The sequence below is a fragment of the Centruroides vittatus genome, unplaced genomic scaffold, assembly GCF_030686945.1.
Source record: "Centruroides vittatus isolate TY-2023 unplaced genomic scaffold, ASM3068694v2 contig_425, whole genome shotgun sequence".
In the NCBI taxonomy this organism is placed as follows: Eukaryota; Metazoa; Arthropoda; class Arachnida; order Scorpiones; family Buthidae; genus Centruroides; species Centruroides vittatus.
Window position 1 is genome coordinate 317,649 of NW_027122231.1, and position 20,591 is coordinate 338,239.

The 20,591-nt window shown below is 33.2% G+C and overlaps 1 protein-coding gene across 1 annotated transcript; it reads left to right on the forward strand.

The window, feature by feature from the left end:
* Window positions 1-1,321: 1,321 nt before the first annotated feature.
* Window positions 1,322-20,528, forward strand: LOC136976785 (aminopeptidase N-like). Its single transcript, XM_067272150.1, has 20 exons — window positions 1,322-2,046; window positions 13,005-13,160; window positions 13,668-13,770; window positions 13,831-13,951; window positions 14,028-14,182; window positions 14,258-14,371; window positions 14,474-14,608; window positions 14,683-14,748; window positions 14,819-14,884; window positions 14,955-15,121; window positions 15,685-15,773; window positions 18,372-18,502; window positions 18,575-18,630; window positions 18,789-18,936; window positions 18,998-19,080; window positions 19,165-19,278; window positions 19,366-19,533; window positions 19,607-19,750; window positions 19,821-19,902; window positions 19,987-20,528. Exons 1-20 carry the CDS (start codon window positions 1,403-1,405, stop codon window positions 20,131-20,133), a joined length of 2,889 nt encoding a protein of 962 aa, XP_067128251.1. The 5' UTR covers window positions 1,322-1,402; the 3' UTR covers window positions 20,134-20,528.
* The last annotated feature ends 63 nt before the right edge of the window (window positions 20,529-20,591 follow it).

The following is a 20,591-nucleotide window of genomic DNA, read 5'->3' on the forward strand; positions in this document are numbered from 1 at the left end:
CAACTTAAAACCAATATAAACATAGGATGATACAGCCAACGTAGCACAACGATTGACAGCAGCGCCTCTAGCGGCAACCTCCAATAGAGGGACAGAAAATAAGCTCGATTTCGACACTATATTTTCTAGCCACTTTAGTTAGAGTACCTAGAAATCAGACTAGCGACATACGAGTGATCGCCGCCATGTTCTGTCGACTTTCATCACGTGGTTTATGGGTTTACATTAAAAAATGACGATTTTTTTTAGTTTAATAAAACATTTTATCCGTAAAAGTGCTTTATTAAACTAATAATTTAAACAATTTGAATTTAAATAATTCATTTATTATTTTCTTAAATTTTTTCAAAGTAAAACCACGCATCTTGACTCTTTATTATTTCTAGCGGAACAACTTAATTACCATTCTTAAAATATTTTTTACTTAATATTCCAATAAATTTTAATATTATATATCATATTTTAATCGAAAACATTCATTTCTGCCATTATCATTTTTCCCACTTGAAAGTATCTGGCAATAATAATAATTAGCACCAGATGGCAACACGGGCTTAGATTTATAAAAAAAATCATCACGCTAAAATAATTTTATGGCGCTTAAATTTAAAGGAAAAGCCATTCTAAAACAATTTAATTTGTTTAATATTTTTAAATTTTAACTTAAAACATTAAAATAAGCACCCGTTTAAAATACGGTCATCATTCATACGAGAAGCTGTAATTAAAGTAAGTACAGGTGAAAACAACAGTTAGTTGTTTATTTATTTAATGGATGTTATTAAGATACCGACTTTTTCTATTGTCAAAACATTTTTTCGTTTTGAACTTAAAAGCCGTATAATTTGAATATTTATAGGCTATTTCCGGCCAAGATGATATTTTTACAGTTACGTTTAAAATAAAAACTAAATAGAGTTTCCGAAATAGAAAAATAAACAGAATATTTCTGCTACTTAAAATCGCCATTGAATGTCTGTCGCTGTATATTAAATGCGATTTTAAACGATTAATTAATAGAACCGATTATAGATTGCAGGCCCAATATACGTATTGGGTGCGTAATCTCTAATCACGTTCCACCTTTAGATTATTTCTTACAATGCGAAACTTTCACTTTCGACAATTTTATTATTTATTTAATTGGCAGATGTCAACGAACTAATACTAATTTTAGCCGTTTGGCCGTCGGGACGTGTGTAAATGGACCACAATTATCCGAGAAAATAACACGGGTGAAAAATAAATCTTTTTATAAAAGAAATCGACGGTCACGTGAGGCGAAATAACGAGTTCTACAGGTATTACGTCACATCACACGTGTTTTACAAAGCTCGCATCGATCTGTAGAACAGACTAAATGTAGGGGCGTGTACCGTACCGTACAAACGACAACTATAAAATGAGCTGCATGTCCAGCAGAGTGAGACTTGACATGGACGACGAAAGAGGTACTTCGAAGGGGCTGAGCTTTAAGCAAAGGAAAGGTTGTTTTATAGAGCGATGGATGATCGGATTGTTAGCCTTGTTAACGGTATGCGTGGCCGTGGCCGTTGGACTACTGGTTGGATATTTGGGTCCCTGTTCCAAAAAATCTCCCCAAGATTTGACTTACATCGACAGACTGGAAGATCCTAAAGCGGAGAAACTTAATAATGCATCTTCCTTGTACGTTATGCTTCCTCGTAGTATCGTGCCAGAACACTACATGATCGAACTGAAACCTTATATATTTCCTCCCAACTTTACTTTCGACGGACGGGTTTCTATAAATATTAAATGTTTGGAAGACACCGATAATATAACTCTGCACATCAATGACATGGAGATACGTAACGACACCGTGAAACTGGAAGGTGAAAGCGATTTGCCGGATATCACAAATTTCGACAGGGACGAGAAAAGACAGTTTTTTATAATTAAATTAGATCGACCGTTGAAAAGTGGCAAAAAGTACACGATTTCTATGAAGTACCTGGGAAATCTAAACGATCAACTAGCCGGATTTTATAGAAGTTCCTACGAAACTTCCACCGGAGAGAAAAGGTAATCGATTCCGAATCTTAAATATCGATTATAGGCATTTCTATTTAAATTTCTATTGTCGGAAACTAATGATGACACTCGGAATAACGCGGAAACGTACGTACAGTACAAACTGGTTTACCGTGACCTTGATTGGCAATTGTCTGCCGTTCGCAGAAGTTTTAGTAGACGGTAGTCCTAATTGATTTTCGTGTTTTAACAAAATCTTTCTCCGGATGCGGATGACGCTCTTCACCCCCTAAAAATTTACATCTAACCTCATTCGTCAAAGCGTTACCACACATTTGGTTCGAACTCGTAAATTAACCGAAAAAAGCGTGTTGGAGAATGCGGAGTAACTAGAATAAACTTAAAATTTGCCAGTGTAACCTGATTTTGAAGCCAACCATTAACTATTAAGACTTAAAACGGTTCTCGATTTGATACACCGTGCGTCTTTAACGATTGAACCAAATGACAATTCTATACGTAATCTACCTATATAATTTTTTCACCCTTTCCTCCGACATTAACTAAGTTAAATTGGTTTTACGCTAAACAATTTACGCGCAGAAACTATTTTACTGCATACAAATCCAGTTCTCAAAATGTCATTAATTGTACTTACAACACATTTTATATTGCACGCTACGTCGATTATATAAATGAAGATTGTGAAACAAAAATCATGCAACTGATTGAATCTGGCATTCGACTAATATGGTTAAAACTATCGATTTTGCAACTGATAAATGGGTGAAAATAGGCTATGGCACTAGTAAAAATAACAATAGAGCATTTTCATTCGATAAATTCTGGCATAAAATATCAAAAAACCATCAACAGAATATTTAATGCGCCGGATGAAAATATGTAAATATGATTTTTTAACAAAACTAATAAATAAAAAACCATCAGCTAGTCATAGGGCCTGCATTTTCGAGTAAAATGAGGTGAACTACTTTTATATGTTTCACCTGCAGTGGCAATCTTAGCCTATTTTTTATTTAAAGAAAATAAATATATGATAACAAAGTATCAGTAGCACCATCTCTGTCATTTACATAAGTATAAATATATATATATTTTTAAATTAAAATTTTCCTCGGTTATTGGAAAAGATAACCGAAATTCTAATAAGAATTTCGGTTTATTAGTCAAGTAAAAGCAACTGCATGACACATCTGCCCACTACAAATAGTTGATTTTGCTTATAAAGATAGAGCGCAGTTTGTATTATAGAATGGTGTAGTCGCTGTCGGGCTTTCTAGAATAATGTTTCGTTTAAGCATTTCGCAGGTGTCGTGTAATCGAGTTACTTCCATCGTAAGCCATGTTAGGAATGTTATCTGCGCGGTAAAATTACAAGCAAATATGTAGGAAAGAAGAACAATAGAAAATATATTTGATCGTTTCCTAATGTAAAATTGAGAGGTTGACGATGTAAGTTAAAAAAGGGCCAAGTGTGTCGTTATCTCGATTGTTCGTTTATAACAAGGTCGCGGATCGGTCGTTGGGAAATATACACGAATATTTTAATTTAAAATACATCTAAAAGAAGGAATAACCGCGTTATATTGGCAATACGTCTTGTTTACGTGTTAATTCAGCATTGGGAAGAAACACCGAGATAACAATGCACATAAAACAAATACAATGGAGTAACGTGAACTTAAATGCAGTGTCAGGGAAAATAAACGAAGTTTCGTAACAAAAAGTAATTTCCTGCGGACTGATGAGGCTCAGCGGTTGCCGCGATGTTTTAATGATAACATTAAATTAAATTACGCACTTTCTTAGCCCGATTTTTTCCTTAAAACCTGTTAGGCCTTCCGCTTTTGTCCGCGCTTTACAGTTCGAACATGGAGAAAAATATCTTAATTAATATATTTCTTCTTTGAAACCGTGTTTTGTTGATTGTTAGACTATGAAACTCAACTTTGGGTTAATTAATATATTTAAAAAAATATTGTTCCTATTACGATTTTCTACTGGCTAAAGGCCGCTATTCATTGCTTATTATTAAAAAAAGCCAGGGGCAACCAACGGACTTTAGCATATTTTCATATTGATAAAAAAAGTCTTACGTTTCCTGTTCTAAACGTTAGTTACGTAAGAAGAAAATGGCATTGATTTATATTCAATACTTATTTTTTAAAAACCTTATTCATTATTTATATGCATTTAAATCGCTTCCTAACTGTATGAAAGTTGTCTTTGCGTGGGTGTGTGTGTGTGTGTGTGTGTGTATACATTGAATTTTTAAATTTATTCATATTTTAAGAAAATATTAGAATACTTAATAATTATTAATTTCAATTAAAGATGAAATTTATAAACAAATTATTTTAACAGTAGGGGAAATATGTACAAAATGACATAGGCAACATACTGTAATTCGAATTTGGCGGTCTCAAGCGCGCAACTGACTACGACACCACGTTATCCGAGCGGGTTTTACTAACCTGTCAAAACGTGAACGCACTCCTCTCATTTGCCCGGGTGTCATGGCTGACGACAAGCGTTGATACGTTACGAGTTTTTTTCCTTGCAACAAGTATTTTGTGTAGATGGTAAGTTTTTCAGGTTAATGTTACCCTAGGTATACAAAATGGCAGCTCATCTCTGACTCCAGCATACAGAAGCGCAGAAACAGTGGAAACGCACGTTTTACAAACCTAACCTATTCTAATAATTTAGTTGCTGATAATTATGATAATTTATTAGAATAGGTTAGGTTTAGAAAACATGCGTCCCCACTGTTTCCTCGCTTCTGTATGCTGGAGTAAGAGACGAGCCGCCATTTTGTATACCTAAGGTAACATTAACCGTTTTTCACTATGTTATCTATTTGTGTAGCATTTATTTCAACCCTCAAGAATTTGTTGTTGCACTTATATAACTTTTTCCATTAAAAATATCATCTTTGTATTTATTTTATAATTTTGTTTTCTTATAACGTTATATGGACGAAACGACAATACATAGGCAACTGACATAATGACATAGGTATATCGTTATGTCCGTTGCCGTCAAATCCTGAAATATTTCCCGATTATATGTACGAGCCTGCAGAGACTACAAACATGCCGCTGCTGGAAGACACCTCCAATGAGCAACGTCATCAGCAAACAACTCCTGGTCCAGTTTCCATAGCTGGCCATCTATACGGCAACAAGATGATTCATTTTCGCTTCCTGTATTCAACATTCTTCAGGTTGCTGCAACTACACAACCTCAATATCAGCTACAGAGATCCCGTGCCGTCACACCTAACGACAGCAATACAGCTGAAATAACAGCACCCACCGAACAACAAGCCGATAATTCATCTCAGGTTCCATCAGCAAACACCGAGCAAGAACTTTTTTTAACTCATCCAATTTAATATCATTCATCTGCTGCTACTAAAGAACATCCATCGTCCTCTACTCTTACTGTGTCTATTGAGAAGATTTCTCCAGTCCCAAAAGGACGTTTTATAAGTGGCCAAGGAAAACGTAAGCCAAAGACTTGACAAACCTCTTTAATTTTAGCTTCTACTCTTAATATGAAGGCAATTACAACAAAAAATGATCCCAAAGCTCCGCCAGAGAAAAGGAGACAAAACGTTACTAAAACGTTACTTGAAGAAGACAGTGAAAAAGAAAATTTTCCTGAAAACTCACGAGATGATGAAGAGGACTGTCCATGCATATATTGCAATGATCTTTTTTCCCAATCTAAGCCTGAAGAAGACTGGTTACGGTGCTTAAATTGTTTGCGTTGGGCTCACGCTTCTTGCGCTGACGTTTCTAAAAGAACCAAGCGCTTCATTTGTGAACTTTGTCAGTAATTTTATAGTTTTTACGTGTGTCATTTTGTCCTTACGTAATGTGCCATTTTGTCCACATGCTATGGACAAAATGGATTTTGGCGGATCTCAATTAAACTAACAATATTTTTTTCCTATTATTTTTATATTATAAATGTTTATTACATTTCATAGGTAAAGAACCAAAGATGATTGGTGTAGAATATGACAGTGCTGTGATTTACCAATAAAGAGTTATGAACCTAAAATAAAACCATATGTCATTTTGCACGTATTTCCCCTACTACTAAGCATTCAACCGTTATAAGATCTACACTATCTCGATTATTATAAAAATTTACATACTTGTAAATTATATTTTAATTAAAAATTAGATAATAGATTATTAATAGGGAAAAATTTTTCGTATAAAACCGAAAATAATGGCGATTTCCTACGTGCCATCACTGCATACAAACACATCGACCTCGTTATAACGTTATTCGTGTATACCGTATTATCATTTAATGAAAATCTGATAGCGCGTATTTTCTAGTTTTAAACAGCAATTTAACTGGCATTTGTTTAAAAAGTATCGAATTTCTTCTGCCTGGCGTTATAATGAAGGCAAATACATAGACTTCCATTGATAGTCGAGCAGGCAATCTATATCTTGCCATTCCAATCTCTTTCGAGTCAATCGGTTTTTACATATTTCTGACATTAAATTAAATAGAAAAAATTTGGAATTTATTTATTTTTAATAATTTCTTACAATTGAAAATGTTAACAAAAACTCGATGAGTTTAGTATTAGTATTTACAGTACACAGGTTATTTGCTGATAAGAGAGGTCCTCATTTTCTCAATTACGGGTCAAAGGTAATGCGTATATAATAAATTATATTGTTTACGTAATTTTACACAGCAAAATTGTTTCGTCTAACACAGTTGATAGCAGCCTTTAAACTGTAATTATTTAAGGCCTTTTGGTTGCTCGTATTTAGACTCGATTTATATATATATATTTTTTTTAAATATTAAATGAAAATAACGACAGTTTTATTAAATTATTTATATTCTTAGACAGCCTACAAAGGTAATATTTTACGTCTTGTTAATAACGAGCGTTGAAAGTATGTTCGATCTGCCTGGCAGATGTCGGATGGTGACGATAGCGAAAAGAAAGTCTAAACCGGATTCTATACATACTGAAAACTTAAAATAGTATTTTATATATAAATAGAAAAAGTTTATTATAAATTGTACTGGTTTATAGCGGCAAAAGTAGTCAATATGGAAAAAATTTACTAGATGGAGTAGTTTAATAGAGTCACGGACCAGCGGATGTATCGATTATACAAGATTTTAAAAAGTGAGCTGGCAAAATGTAAAAAGCAGAACCGAACGAATAAAGATACAATTTTATATGAGATATTACGATGCAATTTTTGCCGCACCGAGATTGAAGGCGCGAATCGTTTTAATAGGAATCAATAAAACGCTGTCACTGGAAATTTTTCCACTTTAAATTAAAATTAATAAATTCCTTCCGAAATGATAAACTGGCCAACGTTCATTTTCTGGCCATTTCGACGCTGAATTACTCGAAAACAGATTAAAACGTGTAAAAAATAATTAATAGATCTGTTTTATATTGGCAAAGAGAGACTTATTACTCGCCAATTTCCTCATAAATTTGTTTTGAAAGGGAATTAAGAAAAAAATCTAAATCTGGAAATTAACACTAATCAAAACTGCCTTTTGGCTAATGTTTCTCGAATTCTTCGCATTTTATCACCTTTTCTAAGCTAACGAAACATCTCGTACCCGGAATGGAATCGTTTATTAAAAGTTATACCGAAACAGTAACTAATAATTAGATAATTTTCGGTTGATTAATCTGGTAGAAAGATATTCGTAAGATAATTAGCATTGAGTAAATTTGTTTTCTTCCGCTTATCCATCAATTCTCACATTAATAAAGAGGAAGAAAACTTCTTAAAAGTTATATTAGTTTCGTTTCTAATTGTACGTGACTAACATTTGTTTATCCAACGCATTATCTTTTAACTTATACACTGTTCTAACCTATAATAAATTTCGCTGGTAGATAAAACTATAATTTACTATTCCCGTGTGATTTTATTTTCTCTCATTTAATGCAACTCGGAGGAAATCTATCACACTTTGCAGCCATCAACTACATCATATACGCGTTATAAACAAGCGTACCGAGACACGAGTCAGTCCCAAAGGAGGTAGGTACGATCCTGGTTGAAATATTTTAGAAACCAAATACAACGTCAAAAAACTTACCCCATTTACCAGCTTATGTTTCCTTCCACTAATAACTCGTTTTGCCTGGAAGAAAAAAACTGAACGAGAAAATTATTTAACTATAAAAACCTGTAATAAATAATGGTTTCGTTATTATAAACAGGGCAATGAAAGAGGATAATAAATACTTTTATATCACAGAACGACTTAAAAGCTTGTCGACAAAGATGCTAAAACATTCGAGAGATCATTAGTCCTGTAATTACTGTTAATCACTTTTGTTTTATAGAAAATGTGTTAACGGAATGGCATTTTTAAAGAGGAAATATTCAAATTCCCTTATTAATTATGAGTTTGGAGTAAAGTTTTTCAGATGTATCACACTTGGAGAATGTGACTAACAGGATTGTGGCATTGGCCGAAACGTTTCTAGATTAGTTTTATCCGATCTTATTTAGTAGATACGGCCTGCCAATTATCTGATAACACTGAACAAATAGAAAAAAAAATATCTTTCGCTACATCTTGAACTGTAAAATCGATAAGTCAATAGCGGATTAGTTTATCCATGTTTTATAAAATTATTCGTAAGGGGAATTTATTAAATGCAGAAAACGATGGGAAAGATTGCTGGAAACTAATAATCTCTCACATTTTATTTTTTAAATAAATTTCTAATTTCATCGGCCGAATTATCGATTTCTTACGCATTTATGGAATTTAATTTAATTATATTTCTCAGAATTGAGTAATTAAAAATTTAATACGCGCCTTGTATTCATTATGGCTTTAATATTACAGGGTGTTCCAGAAGTCTTTCCCTGATTACAAACATGCAGAAGGCCGGAAAATATGACACATAAACACATATCTTTTATCTTGAATTGCAGGTAACATATTCAAGTTTTTGTGTACACACACACAATAAATTTCGACGTGTGCTCCTTTCGTTGCTCGAAGGATATCCAGGCAATATTCCAATTCCATCCATGTGTTGGTCAACATCTCGTGAGGGATGGATATTATGATGTCAGTAATTCTGCGCCGTAATGCTGCGATGTCGTTCACTAATGTTTGGTAAACCTGGTCCTTGACATAACCCCAAAGGAAGAAATCCAGTTGTGTTATGTCCGGTGATCACGGAGGCCAGTTGATGGGACCACCGTGCCCGATCCATCTTCCTGGAAATGCTGTATCCAAATGGGCACGAACATCTAACCTCCAATGAGGTGGCGCACCATCTTGTTGGAAAATTAAGTCCGGAATGTCTTGAATCTGGCACAACAAATAACTGCAACATATCAAAATAAGTATTGACTGTGATTGTCATTCCACTCAAGAAAAAAAAAACCTATGATTTTATGAGTTTTTATGTACAGTACACACAAAAACTTGAATATGTTACCTGCAATTCAAGATAAAAGTTATGTGTCTATGTGTCATATTTTCTGCCTTCTGCATGTTTGTAATCAGGGAAAGACTTCTGGAACACCCTGTATTTTAAAAGCCATAATATTTAATACTATGACTTTTAAAATATTGCTAGTAAAATTTTCCTGTTTAAATTTATGATTATTACACAGTTTCAAATATTAAAACTATTAACATGTTTAAGTTACGTAATCGTAACAATGGAAACTATTAAATATTATTAACTTAAAATTACGTTTGTTTCTTAACTGGGCAATTTGAATAGTTGCGGTGCGCAAATTATGTCTGCAAGATTAAAAAAACGTCAAAACTCCCAAATTCTAGACTAAATCACTTTAAAGTGCTATAAAAATTCGTGGATTAATTCAACAGAATGGCAGTATTGCTGATAAAATATATATTAAATGAAGAAGATTGCATAGTTTAATACGACAAATATAAAATGTAGCCTGACAGACTTTTAAATAATTTAAAATTGGGTGGTATAAATTGTATTAGCTTAGTGAAATATAAGTGTAAACTATCTAAAATAATAGCGCTAGAGTAAGGATGTGAAGATTCGAGCGTTAAAAATAATCGAATTGCCCAATAGGAAAACTATAGAATTATAAGCTTAATTGCGCTTTGATTTTATCTATATTTAGATCTTATTGTTTTGCATTTATCGTACACATAAAATAAAAATAGACAATAAATAGTGCCTAGTCATGCAACAAATAATGAATAATCTATAGTTGGAGAATAAATGGGAATTCTTGTAGTTTCCAAAATAGAACAATTCGCAGTTGTTCGTAATACGAGGTGTTAGATAAATTTTAAAAGTTACGCCTTTAACAAATGTCTAAAAAATGTATGTTAAATTCAACTCGGCATTATAATGTGAACTAAGGTCATCGTTTAACCAGAGCGCACTCGTTAAATACTAATGACAATTTTGAAAAGAGCTTCGTTTAAATTCTTCTTGTACTCCCAGGGTAAAATTAGCGCTATAAACGTAATTAAACGAACAATGTTAATGAAGCATTCCGACCATACGAAAAAAATAAAAATAAAACTTAACTGAATAGACTTTTTAATTTTAAAGATAATGAGAGAGTAACGGGATTAATTTCTGCACAGGAATTATTGTAGTTATTAATGGCTTTTATTGTCAGTATGCGGTCATATATTTTAAATGTATCTACTAGACCGCAGCTTTAATTATATGTAAGAGACGACGAGTAGTATCGGCGTGGACATTTAATTCTGTGTGTTTTAAAGAAAAGTAATGGATGAAAATGTGAAAAACTGGACCAGACTATATAAATTTGTTCGGTTATAAGGAAACTGTAACTCGAAATCTATTTTACAGTTATGATGTTTATTATTAAAAATGCCCAGCGACATTAAAAAGTAGAAGAGAGCGTACTCGATTGTACGCATCCTTATCCAGAAATCCATTGACAGATACTAGGTTTTTTTCAGATTATGTGTAAATCATGTTTCGACTAGACCGAACAACTCGATAACTCGATGTCTTTTCACAATGTTTCTCTCCAACAATTTCCTTTCGGCCTATATTAGTTAATTAGCCGTTGCTAAATATAAAATGGAGTAACTCTTTAACTTTTTTCCCTCTTTCCTACGGCATTTAATCTAACTAAAGATATTTTGTTCTCGTTTGAAAATACGACACTGATTTATCCAACACGACTTCTGTAACTCGATAATCTTAGTTTCCGTTTCGCTTTAATTCGTTTTTATTTTTTTCACTCTGCGTTTTAACCTTTAACTCTACTGTCCTTGAAAGTAAAAATAAACACTACGCTATTTCATACATTGAAATTATACAAGTTGGCTTTGCCGTTTACAAAGATAGGCCTATAGATGGGCTTTAGATTTTCTAAATTTTAAGTCGCTCTTACATTAAAAATTTTAGTATTCCTTTCATTAAATTTGTCAGATACCTAGCAGTTTTAATTATCGCTGTCCGGAATGCTATCTGGATATATTAAATTTGCCGAAACATCAATTACCTGATTTGCACTTGTATAGAACTCCAACCATTTCATATTTATCTATAAAAGTCTTTAATATCGCAAGAGAATGTTTGTTTGGTAATTTGGATTTACACCGAGTTAGAATAACTAAGGAAATATTGGAGTATGTTTTGTTTATAGGCTAGCATCTCGAAGGAGTGAACTCATTCATTACACTTGGCATGAATGAGGATGTTGTCCGTCGTGTGGCGGATTGTTTGCTTAACTGTACAGATGGCACACTAGCGACTAAATGGGAGAAAGAAACTTTATTTTCACTCATTAGGGATTTATATTTATGCCAAAATTCGCACGATAATTACCCTGAAACGTTTCTGACAATTAGCTTTAATAAAATTTCGAGATAATATTATATGTCATTTTAATCTTGAATATAGTAAATAAATTTATATACGTATCTATATATAAATGTTATTTTCATATAAAATTTTTATTAACATTTTGCTGTCGAAAATATCCTATCCCGATGAATATAGAAATATTTATTAAAAACGACAATCTGGAAAGAAAAAGAATAAGTTACCGTACACAGTACCACGACGAATATAAGCCGTACGGTGGAAATAACGTACAAAGTACGGTACAATGGGTAAAATTCAAGTAATCCAAGTAATAAGTGAAAAGATAAATCATGCATCTGTTCAAAGTCACGGGATCAATATGATCTTTGTAAAGTATTTATAAATAATTGGCTAAACAAAAATATTAGCGATATTCGAATCTTGCTAAACATGATAAAGAATAAATCACCGATAAGGCAGATTTAACATAAATATTCTCAGCATTCTTCTACGTTTCGTACAGGAGAAATAATTAAAAAAAAGTCACGCAGTTTGTACAAAACGGTTCTAGTGCATTGGACTTTTCAGAAACGTCGAGTTATCGCCTTTAGCACTTTACATTAGAATTTAAATAACTTGCAAGAAAATTTCATCTGCAGAAAGTAAAAGTCAAATGGAAAAAACTGGCTTCGACGTTTGTGAATGTTTGTAGAAAACTATTTTCAAAGAGAAAAATTCTAATTTTATATAATTAAAATAATGCAGGATTCATTTTCTATTTTTCTACTAGTTTTTAATGTTTGAAAATCTACATTTAAATGTAAATCTAATTCGAAACAAGCTTTCGAAAGCTACGAATAAAGAGATCCGCCAGTGCATTAATATTATACAATCCTGGTAGAGTAAGACAGATTTGATGTTTTAAAATTTGAAACCGTGTCATAAATAAATGTAGTAGTAGAAATAAATGAACAGGAAATAAAATTTTAACTCTGGTAATAAAAGATTCATTTTTATCTATCTCGGCGGGAGCAAATGTTAATCAACACTTACTGAATGTTTCCTTTGTAACTAAACTTAAGTTAATAAGATAAAACGGCTTCCAAACTAAAATTCTCGAATGTAGAGTAATAATTTTTGGTTTTTATGTATTCAGATGGCTGGCAACCACTCAATTCCAGGCTACGGATGCCAGAAGAGCTTTTCCTTGTTTCGACGAGCCCGCCATGAAAGCCACTTTCGACGTGACTTTAGTCAAGCCACAAAATATGACGGCCATATCGAATATGCCCGAAAGTAAAAGAGAAACTAGGTATGTAAATCAGTTGTAAAGGTTATATTTTATCTGCAGATGGCAGAGTTACTTTTCAAACACTTACGTGTGCCCGAACGGAAGGAGGAAATGATCAATTTACTAGTAATTACCACAATGAAAGTAGAATAACTCACTTCTGTATGTACTCTAAGTAAATTAGAATGAATGGATATATAAACAAGAAGTTATAAAATAATAAATGGTTTTAGGAAAATCTTTTTTATGTTTTTGTAAATTTTTAAATACCTTTATTTTTAATTGCTACAATCTCCCGAAAGACCAGAAAAGATTGGCCTTACTTTTACTATTTAATTCGTTTTTAAATTTATGAGCTATTAAATAAAGTAGTATTTCCTCGACTAATTTTAAGGCCTATATTACGTCGGAATTCTTACTTACAGCATATTTCTTGTACTCGAGAAGGAAAAGAAAATAATAAAAAAATGAAAGTCAATTAATTGGCATTTTTGTCTATTGTCAGACTTACATTTATCCCTATTTTAGAGACGATGGTTGGGAAGCTGTTACATTCCAAAGGACGGTACCCATGTCGACATACTTGTTGGCCTTCATTGTATGCGACTATAAAAGCATCGCTTCTTCCAATGTAAGTGAACCGTCGTTATCTTTAGTAATACGCTAAATTTATAATGGTTCCTTTCCGTAGATAAAAGTGTGGACAAGAGAAGAAGCTTTAAAAACTGCCGAATACGCTCTTGAAACTGGATCGCTAATAATAAAATATTTCGAGGAATTTTTTAATGTCTCCTACCCACTTCCAAAAATGGGTATCCTATATATTTTTCTTTTAATTTTCACATTGGATTGAATTTATAAATCCACTTATTCAAAAATTTTCCATAGACATGATTTCCATATCGGATTTTAGTGCTGGTGCTATGGAAAATTGGGGACTTATCACCTTTAGAGAAGCTGCTTTGCTTTACGATCCAAAAATATCTTCGGCCGGAAATAAGCAGGGGATAGCTTCGATCATCTCGCACGAATTAGCTCATCAGGTAAGCGTAATGCCATATAAGTGTAATTATTTAGTTTAATATTTTAAAAGCGAGCATTTCCCCTTTTCTTTACAGTGGTTTGGTAATTTAGTCACACCAAAATGGTGGGACGATCTTTGGTTGAACGAAGGATTTGCGAGTTACGTGGAAATTTTAGGCGTTCAAAAGTGTCATCCCGATTGGGAAATGGTAAGATTCTTTCTCCCAATTTTACAAAATTTCAAATATGTGTACAAACTTAACTCATTGATTATAAATTCGAGTTTACATCGTGTACATTGATATTTTCAGAACCAGCAATTCGTCGTGGACGACCTCCAAGAAGTATTCGAATTAGATTCATTAAAAACTTCCCACCCCATATCCGTTCCCGTTAATAATCCCGACGAAATTACTGAAATTTTCGATAGCATTTCGTACAAAAAGGTAATTCGCTTTCATCAAATATCAAGAAAGATTTTTTTCAATTTCTTCTACATTTTATTCATATATTTATTTAGGGAGCGAGTGTTATCAGAATGATGAATTACTTTCTAGGGGACGACACTTTCAGAAGAGGACTAACGGTAAAATCTTAAGACCAAAATGTATTTATCCGGTGAAATTTTTCGTGTTTTCTAAAAGATATTTCCACAGAATTATCTGCGCAATAAATCTTACGACAGTGCCGTTCAAGACGATTTATGGAAGTTTCTAACGGATGTAAGTAGGTTTGCATCGGTCTCGTCGGTGTGAAAGTAACTTCTTTTTAATTTCGTGTAACCATCAATAGGCTCAAAACGTCCCAAAAGAAGAGAAAGTCGAGGTCAAGTCTGTTATGGACTCGTGGACATTACAGACCGGTTATCCCGTAGTAACTTTAACCCGCGACTACAATGCGGCTACGGCTACCGTCACTCAAACCAGGTTTTTGCTGAATGCAACCGACTCTGCAGAAAGGTAATTGATCACCTATTTTTTCCTTCTTCTCCACTTTATGGCTTTTAATGTTAGCCACCATCGATTATACTTACCGCCGCGGCCATTTTTTTCTTTAATTTTAAAAGTTCCTTTAAAATTTAAAACGTGGTTTTATTATACTATTAAACTTAATGATACTACTTAAAAGAGCATTTTATTTTTAAAAACCTCTGCGTTTTCATCAATAAAAATATCAGAAGCGCTGAGGATGATGGGATAAGAATTTTAAAAATTTGAAATGCGTAAAGAACGAAATTATACATTTAAAAAAGATTAGCTAGGCGAATAAGAAGAAACGGTGAATTTTATCGTTGCCAAGCCACCCATCCATACTTCTTAATAAAGTTATTAAAAGAAATGTTAGACTGGCAAACAAATATTTATTTAATCGCCGATGTTTCCTGCCTTATTGTCCAGCCATGAGCTTCATCTATGTATACGTAGTTAATAGCCAGTGTGTAGGTGTTAACGAAATCACCAAGTTGTGTTGTATTGATAAAACACGTAAGACGAAGCATTCACTCGCTCTTGATATTTTCCAGATATTTTTGGGAGATTCCGGTGACTTACACGGAAGGAAGCGATCCAAATTGGAGCACTGAAACTAAATTATGGTTGCATAAGAATAACGGTTTGTATACTTTTTTATTTTCATAGAAAAAGTAATAACTAATTTACGGTTGCCGATAAGAGTTAATAGTACCGTATAATGTGTTGTTATTGGCACTGCAGAAATAATTTAAATTTTGAAATGGTGTACAAACAAATTTTAAATTTTAAATTTAGCCTATATATTCAAATATATTTTGATATTAATATATTTTTATTCTTTAGAGTATAAAAGAAATGAATAAATATAACAAATTTTATAAAATTACCTTAGGTAACAGCAGTGATTTTGGGGGGTGGTCCGTTCGGATATGTCGGGCCCCGTCCCTCACCACCCGGTCGCCCCATTGTGAGCCTGGCCGAACCCATAATGGGCCTACTAAAAAAGGCCCTCTTAGTGCCCACAGGGCGGAAAGAGTTAAAAAAAAAAAAAAAAAAGGTAACAGCAGTGGTGATATTCGGCGGGTTCGCACAGGTTCGGCCGAACCCGTTGTTAAAATTTTCAGTTTCCCGAACCTTGTTAAACACACGGAACATTTCTCAGTGGGTTTGTTTTTTTTTTTTTTTAATATATTAAATTATGCGTATTATACTCTATAATACTACTAAACTAGGGCCTTATACCCCGTTTGCACCGAGCATTTCAATCCAGATTGTGAGCAAGGTCGGGGAGTATGTCTTGGTGCGATCTCTCTCGACCGTTTCAATCGAGGTTTAATCGCGATCGATTCAAGAGTGTTCTTGAAAGTAGATCCAGTCATAAGAGAGATCCCAGAATGCCACGCGCGTGAGACAATACAAGATGGCTGTGAAACACGTGTCGGGCTATGGACAGCGAAAGAAAAAGTATAATGTATCTCGAGAGATGATGACATGTGCCTATTTCTAGAAGCGCCATATTGCGGTAAAGAATTTCTCTGCCTTAAAAAAAAAAAAAAAAAAAAAAAAGGTCGACAGCTTTAAAATATTATTGTTACTTGGCCTTCTCCCATGGCTCGTTACGTTCTAAATACGCCACTGATTGTTAGATATATGGTTGCAAGAAAAGGTATTGTATTTATTTCTAGCCAAAACTTCCATTTCGTTTGTCGGTGATTGTCAGGGAAAAATTTTCTGCTAGCGAACCCCTTGTTAAATATTTCGAATATCACCACTGGGTAACAGTAAAAACTATTGTTGGTATTATTCCGCCGTTTCGTCTTGTTATTTGAATCAATAATGTTATAGGTTAATAATTGTTTATATTTACATAAAATTGAAACTTTTTATTTTATTTAAAATACGATTACAGGTAATCAAGAGATACCTGATTTACTGAATACAAGCTACCATTTTTGTTTACTTATGTAATTCCGTATAGACACCCATCAACCTTTAAAATGCAGCCTTTTAATTCTAATTTCAAACGTTTTCGGTCTTTTTGAAAGGCCTTCGTCAGGAATACAAATCGAAATGATTCTTTCTTTAACTGACAGATTGTAAATATTGCTTAAAGGAGCCAAGTAGTCCATAACCGTGTATTCTTTCATTTTTTCCCGCTCATCTTAATATTTACAACGAAATAGGAGCAGCAACAAACAAGAAAATAATTTTTAAAAAAATCTCACAGTTTACCAAATACTACGCAATGACAAGGAAGAATTAGACCCGAGCTCGATTCCAGGGATATATAGAATTTCGGTACAAGATAAAAGGAGACATAGGGCCACAGGAAGATCATTAAAAGAAAGACTGAAAGAGCATGAAAGGAACGTGCGAAATGAGCGACCGGTCTCGGCGCTAGCAACGTATGCTATTGCAGACCCGGCAGAAGTCACTGTGGATTGTCAAAGGGCTAAAATAATACAAAAGATTCAGGACAAGAGTCACTTGAAATATGCGGAGGCACGGCAGATATATAAGACGTACCAAGAAGGACTAGCAATAAATTTTAGAGAGTCCAGTAAAATATCAGCCGCGTGAAGAACGAGCCTAATTTGGAATAGTAATTAAGGGACGAGCTGCTAATTATTTATTTATGTAGTATATTTATTTATATTTATTGTGTATATTGGTACAAGTGCCATCACCATTTGTATGTATTTATATACGAGCCTGCGCAGTTAAGAAAATTTAAAAATTTATAACGTTTCAGAACAAACTGTCAGTTAAAACAAGAATCATTTCGATTTGTATTCCTGACGAAGGCCTTTCAAAAAAACCGAAAACGTTTGAAATTAGAATTAAAAGGCTGCATTTTAAAGGTTGAAGGTGTCTATACGGAATTATTAATTAGTGCAGTTAAAGAAAAATGTTCACTTGTGTCACTACGAGATATCAGTGACTAATTGTTTAATAGTACAGTACATTATTATTCATTTTCGGTTTTCGTCCCGATTTGTTTGTTTCTTTTTTTTTTAATATGCAAAAAGAGAAGGAAAATTAAAAGCTAAATGGTCCACTAATTATCTGGGAACCAATAATTGTAAATTTTACTTCTATTCGATAAGTTTTAAACACAGATTATATATTAATTGTGTGTAAAAACGCATGAAATAATTTTAATTTTTAAATGAATACAGCTAACAAAATATATGATCGTTTCAAATACAATTTCTATTTTATTCAATTTTTTTGCCAGGGAGTATTAGTAACTTACCATCTGACCAACATTGGGTCATATTAAATATTCAACAAGTGGGTTACTATCGTGCGAATTATGACCTACACAATTGGAAATTGTTAATCGACCAATTACAGAACGACCATTCCGTAAGCGAAACATTTTAAAAGACGAGAGAAAAAGTTGTCTTTTAAACTTATCTCAGAATTTTTAATTTACAGGTAATACATGTCATAAACAGAGCACAGATTTTGGACGATGCCCTCGATCTTGCAAAGTACGTATATATTTTTCTTTTCTTATTTTTAGCCCAAGTAACTATTACCAAACAATTATTTATGGTATATGCCTTAAAACTAAAAAAAACTCGAGTGGCGCCATCTGTTATTAAAATTTAAACAATCAATTAATACAATAAAACTATTTTGCATTTAGAGCCGGTATCCTGGATTACGGTTTGGCTCTAAATACCACGCTATACTTATCTAAAGAACAAGAATATGTTCCTTGGGAGGCAGCCCTTAACGCCTTTAGTTATTTAGATACAATGCTGAGCCGTACCGCCATGTTAGGAAAATGGAAGGTAAGGTTTATTTTCTCGCGTTCTTCGTAGTTTAAAGCTATCTGACTCCATCCTCTTTCAGAAATACATCAAAAGACAACTAGAACCGGTATACAATTTACTGGGATGGGAGGAAGATATAAACAACGAATCCGTATTAAAACAGTTAAGTAGAAACAATGGCCTAACGCATCGGCCCAGTCGTGTATAAAGTCGTTGGTTTATCAATAATTTTTATCAATCTATTAGATATTTAAGAATAAATGTCATCGTTTGGATGTGTAAGTATAACCATCCCCATTGCGTAGAAGAAGCCAAGAAAAGATATAAAATGTGGCAAAATGACCCCAACAACACGGACATGTAAATACATAATATTCCCGGTGTTTTTATTTAAAATATTCGATTAAAAATTAAAATATAGCTAAATATTTCTTCGCGTTGTTTCAGCATACCGCCGAATTTCCGTAGTATCGTTTATTGCACGGCTATTAAAAACGGGGAAGAAGAAGAATGGGAATTCGGATGGCAACAATACAAAAAGGCCAAAATAGCATCGGAAAAGGATAAAATAATGAAAGCTTTGGCCTGCAGCAGGACACCGTGGTTGTTATCCAGGTATAAATGCTTGCTATTATTACACTATTAACATCTGCAAAGATCGATAGTGGTTTTTATTTTCATCACGCAGGTATTTGGACTGGTCTCTGGACACAAAATCTGGCATCAGAAAACAAGATGGAAGTTATGTCTTTAGAGCGGTAGCTAATAGCGAATACGGTCGTGACATCGCATTTAACTACTTCAGAGACAAATGGAACAAAGTCTTCAAGATGTAATGTTAAATTTTTATTTTTAAAGACAATTTTGAACGTGTTTTTTCTGATATTTGATATTATTTGTAGTTACCGCAAAACATCTTTCGCCTTCAGAAGCTTAATAATCACCATCGCGTCGTCGTTAAATACGCAATTTGAACTCGATCAGGTCAGTAAATCTGAAATTTTATTATTTTTTAATTTCAGGAAGAACAATTGGCACAAATTTATTCTGCTCTATTTTAATTTTTAGCTTAAAAGTTTTTATAACGTCCACAAAGGCAATCTAGGAGCTGCGAATCGTGCGTTTAAACAATCGTTAGAAACGGCAGAAGCCAATGTTATTTGGATGTCCAAATACTACGAAACTATTAAAAATTGGTTAGAAAAAGTGGTTTAGCCAGCAAAAAGCAGAAGTAAATATCTTGTAAATATTCGGACGAGAAAGAACGGTATTTTTTAAATACCGAGTAATCGAGACCAACGAAGTCACGAGACTATGAAATCTGATCAGTTTTGTAAATCTTGCGGAAACTTTCAGTTCTATTAATAGTCAGGTGACGAGCGACGTTTACGTGTTTAGTACTGACATTCACTTATAGTATTTCACCATCATTTTTAAAACAAAATACCGTATAGCATGACGTAGAAAAATTCATGATTTTAAAGTAATTATTACCGAGCAAGGACTGGACTGGATTGAAAGAAGGAAAAACAAACACCCGCTATTAAACTTGATACATACATTTTTTTATCATTTTAAATAATCAATAAATACAAATTTCAAAATATAAACTGTTGATTCCTTTTACTTTTTTTAAACTCTGTACTTAAAAAATCATTTTATTATATATATTT

Coding starts and splice junctions, on each gene's coding strand:
- LOC136976785 (XM_067272150.1), top strand. CDS start 1,403: ATGAGCTGCATGTCCAGCAGAGTGAGACTTGACATGGACGACGAAAGA. Junction 13,161..13,667: donor GAAAGTAAAAGAGAAACTAG/GTATGTAAATCA, acceptor TCCCTATTTTAG/AGACGATGGTTGGGAAGCTG. Junction 14,609..14,682: donor ATAGCATTTCGTACAAAAAG/GTAATTCGCTTT, acceptor ATATTTATTTAG/GGAGCGAGTGTTATCAGAAT.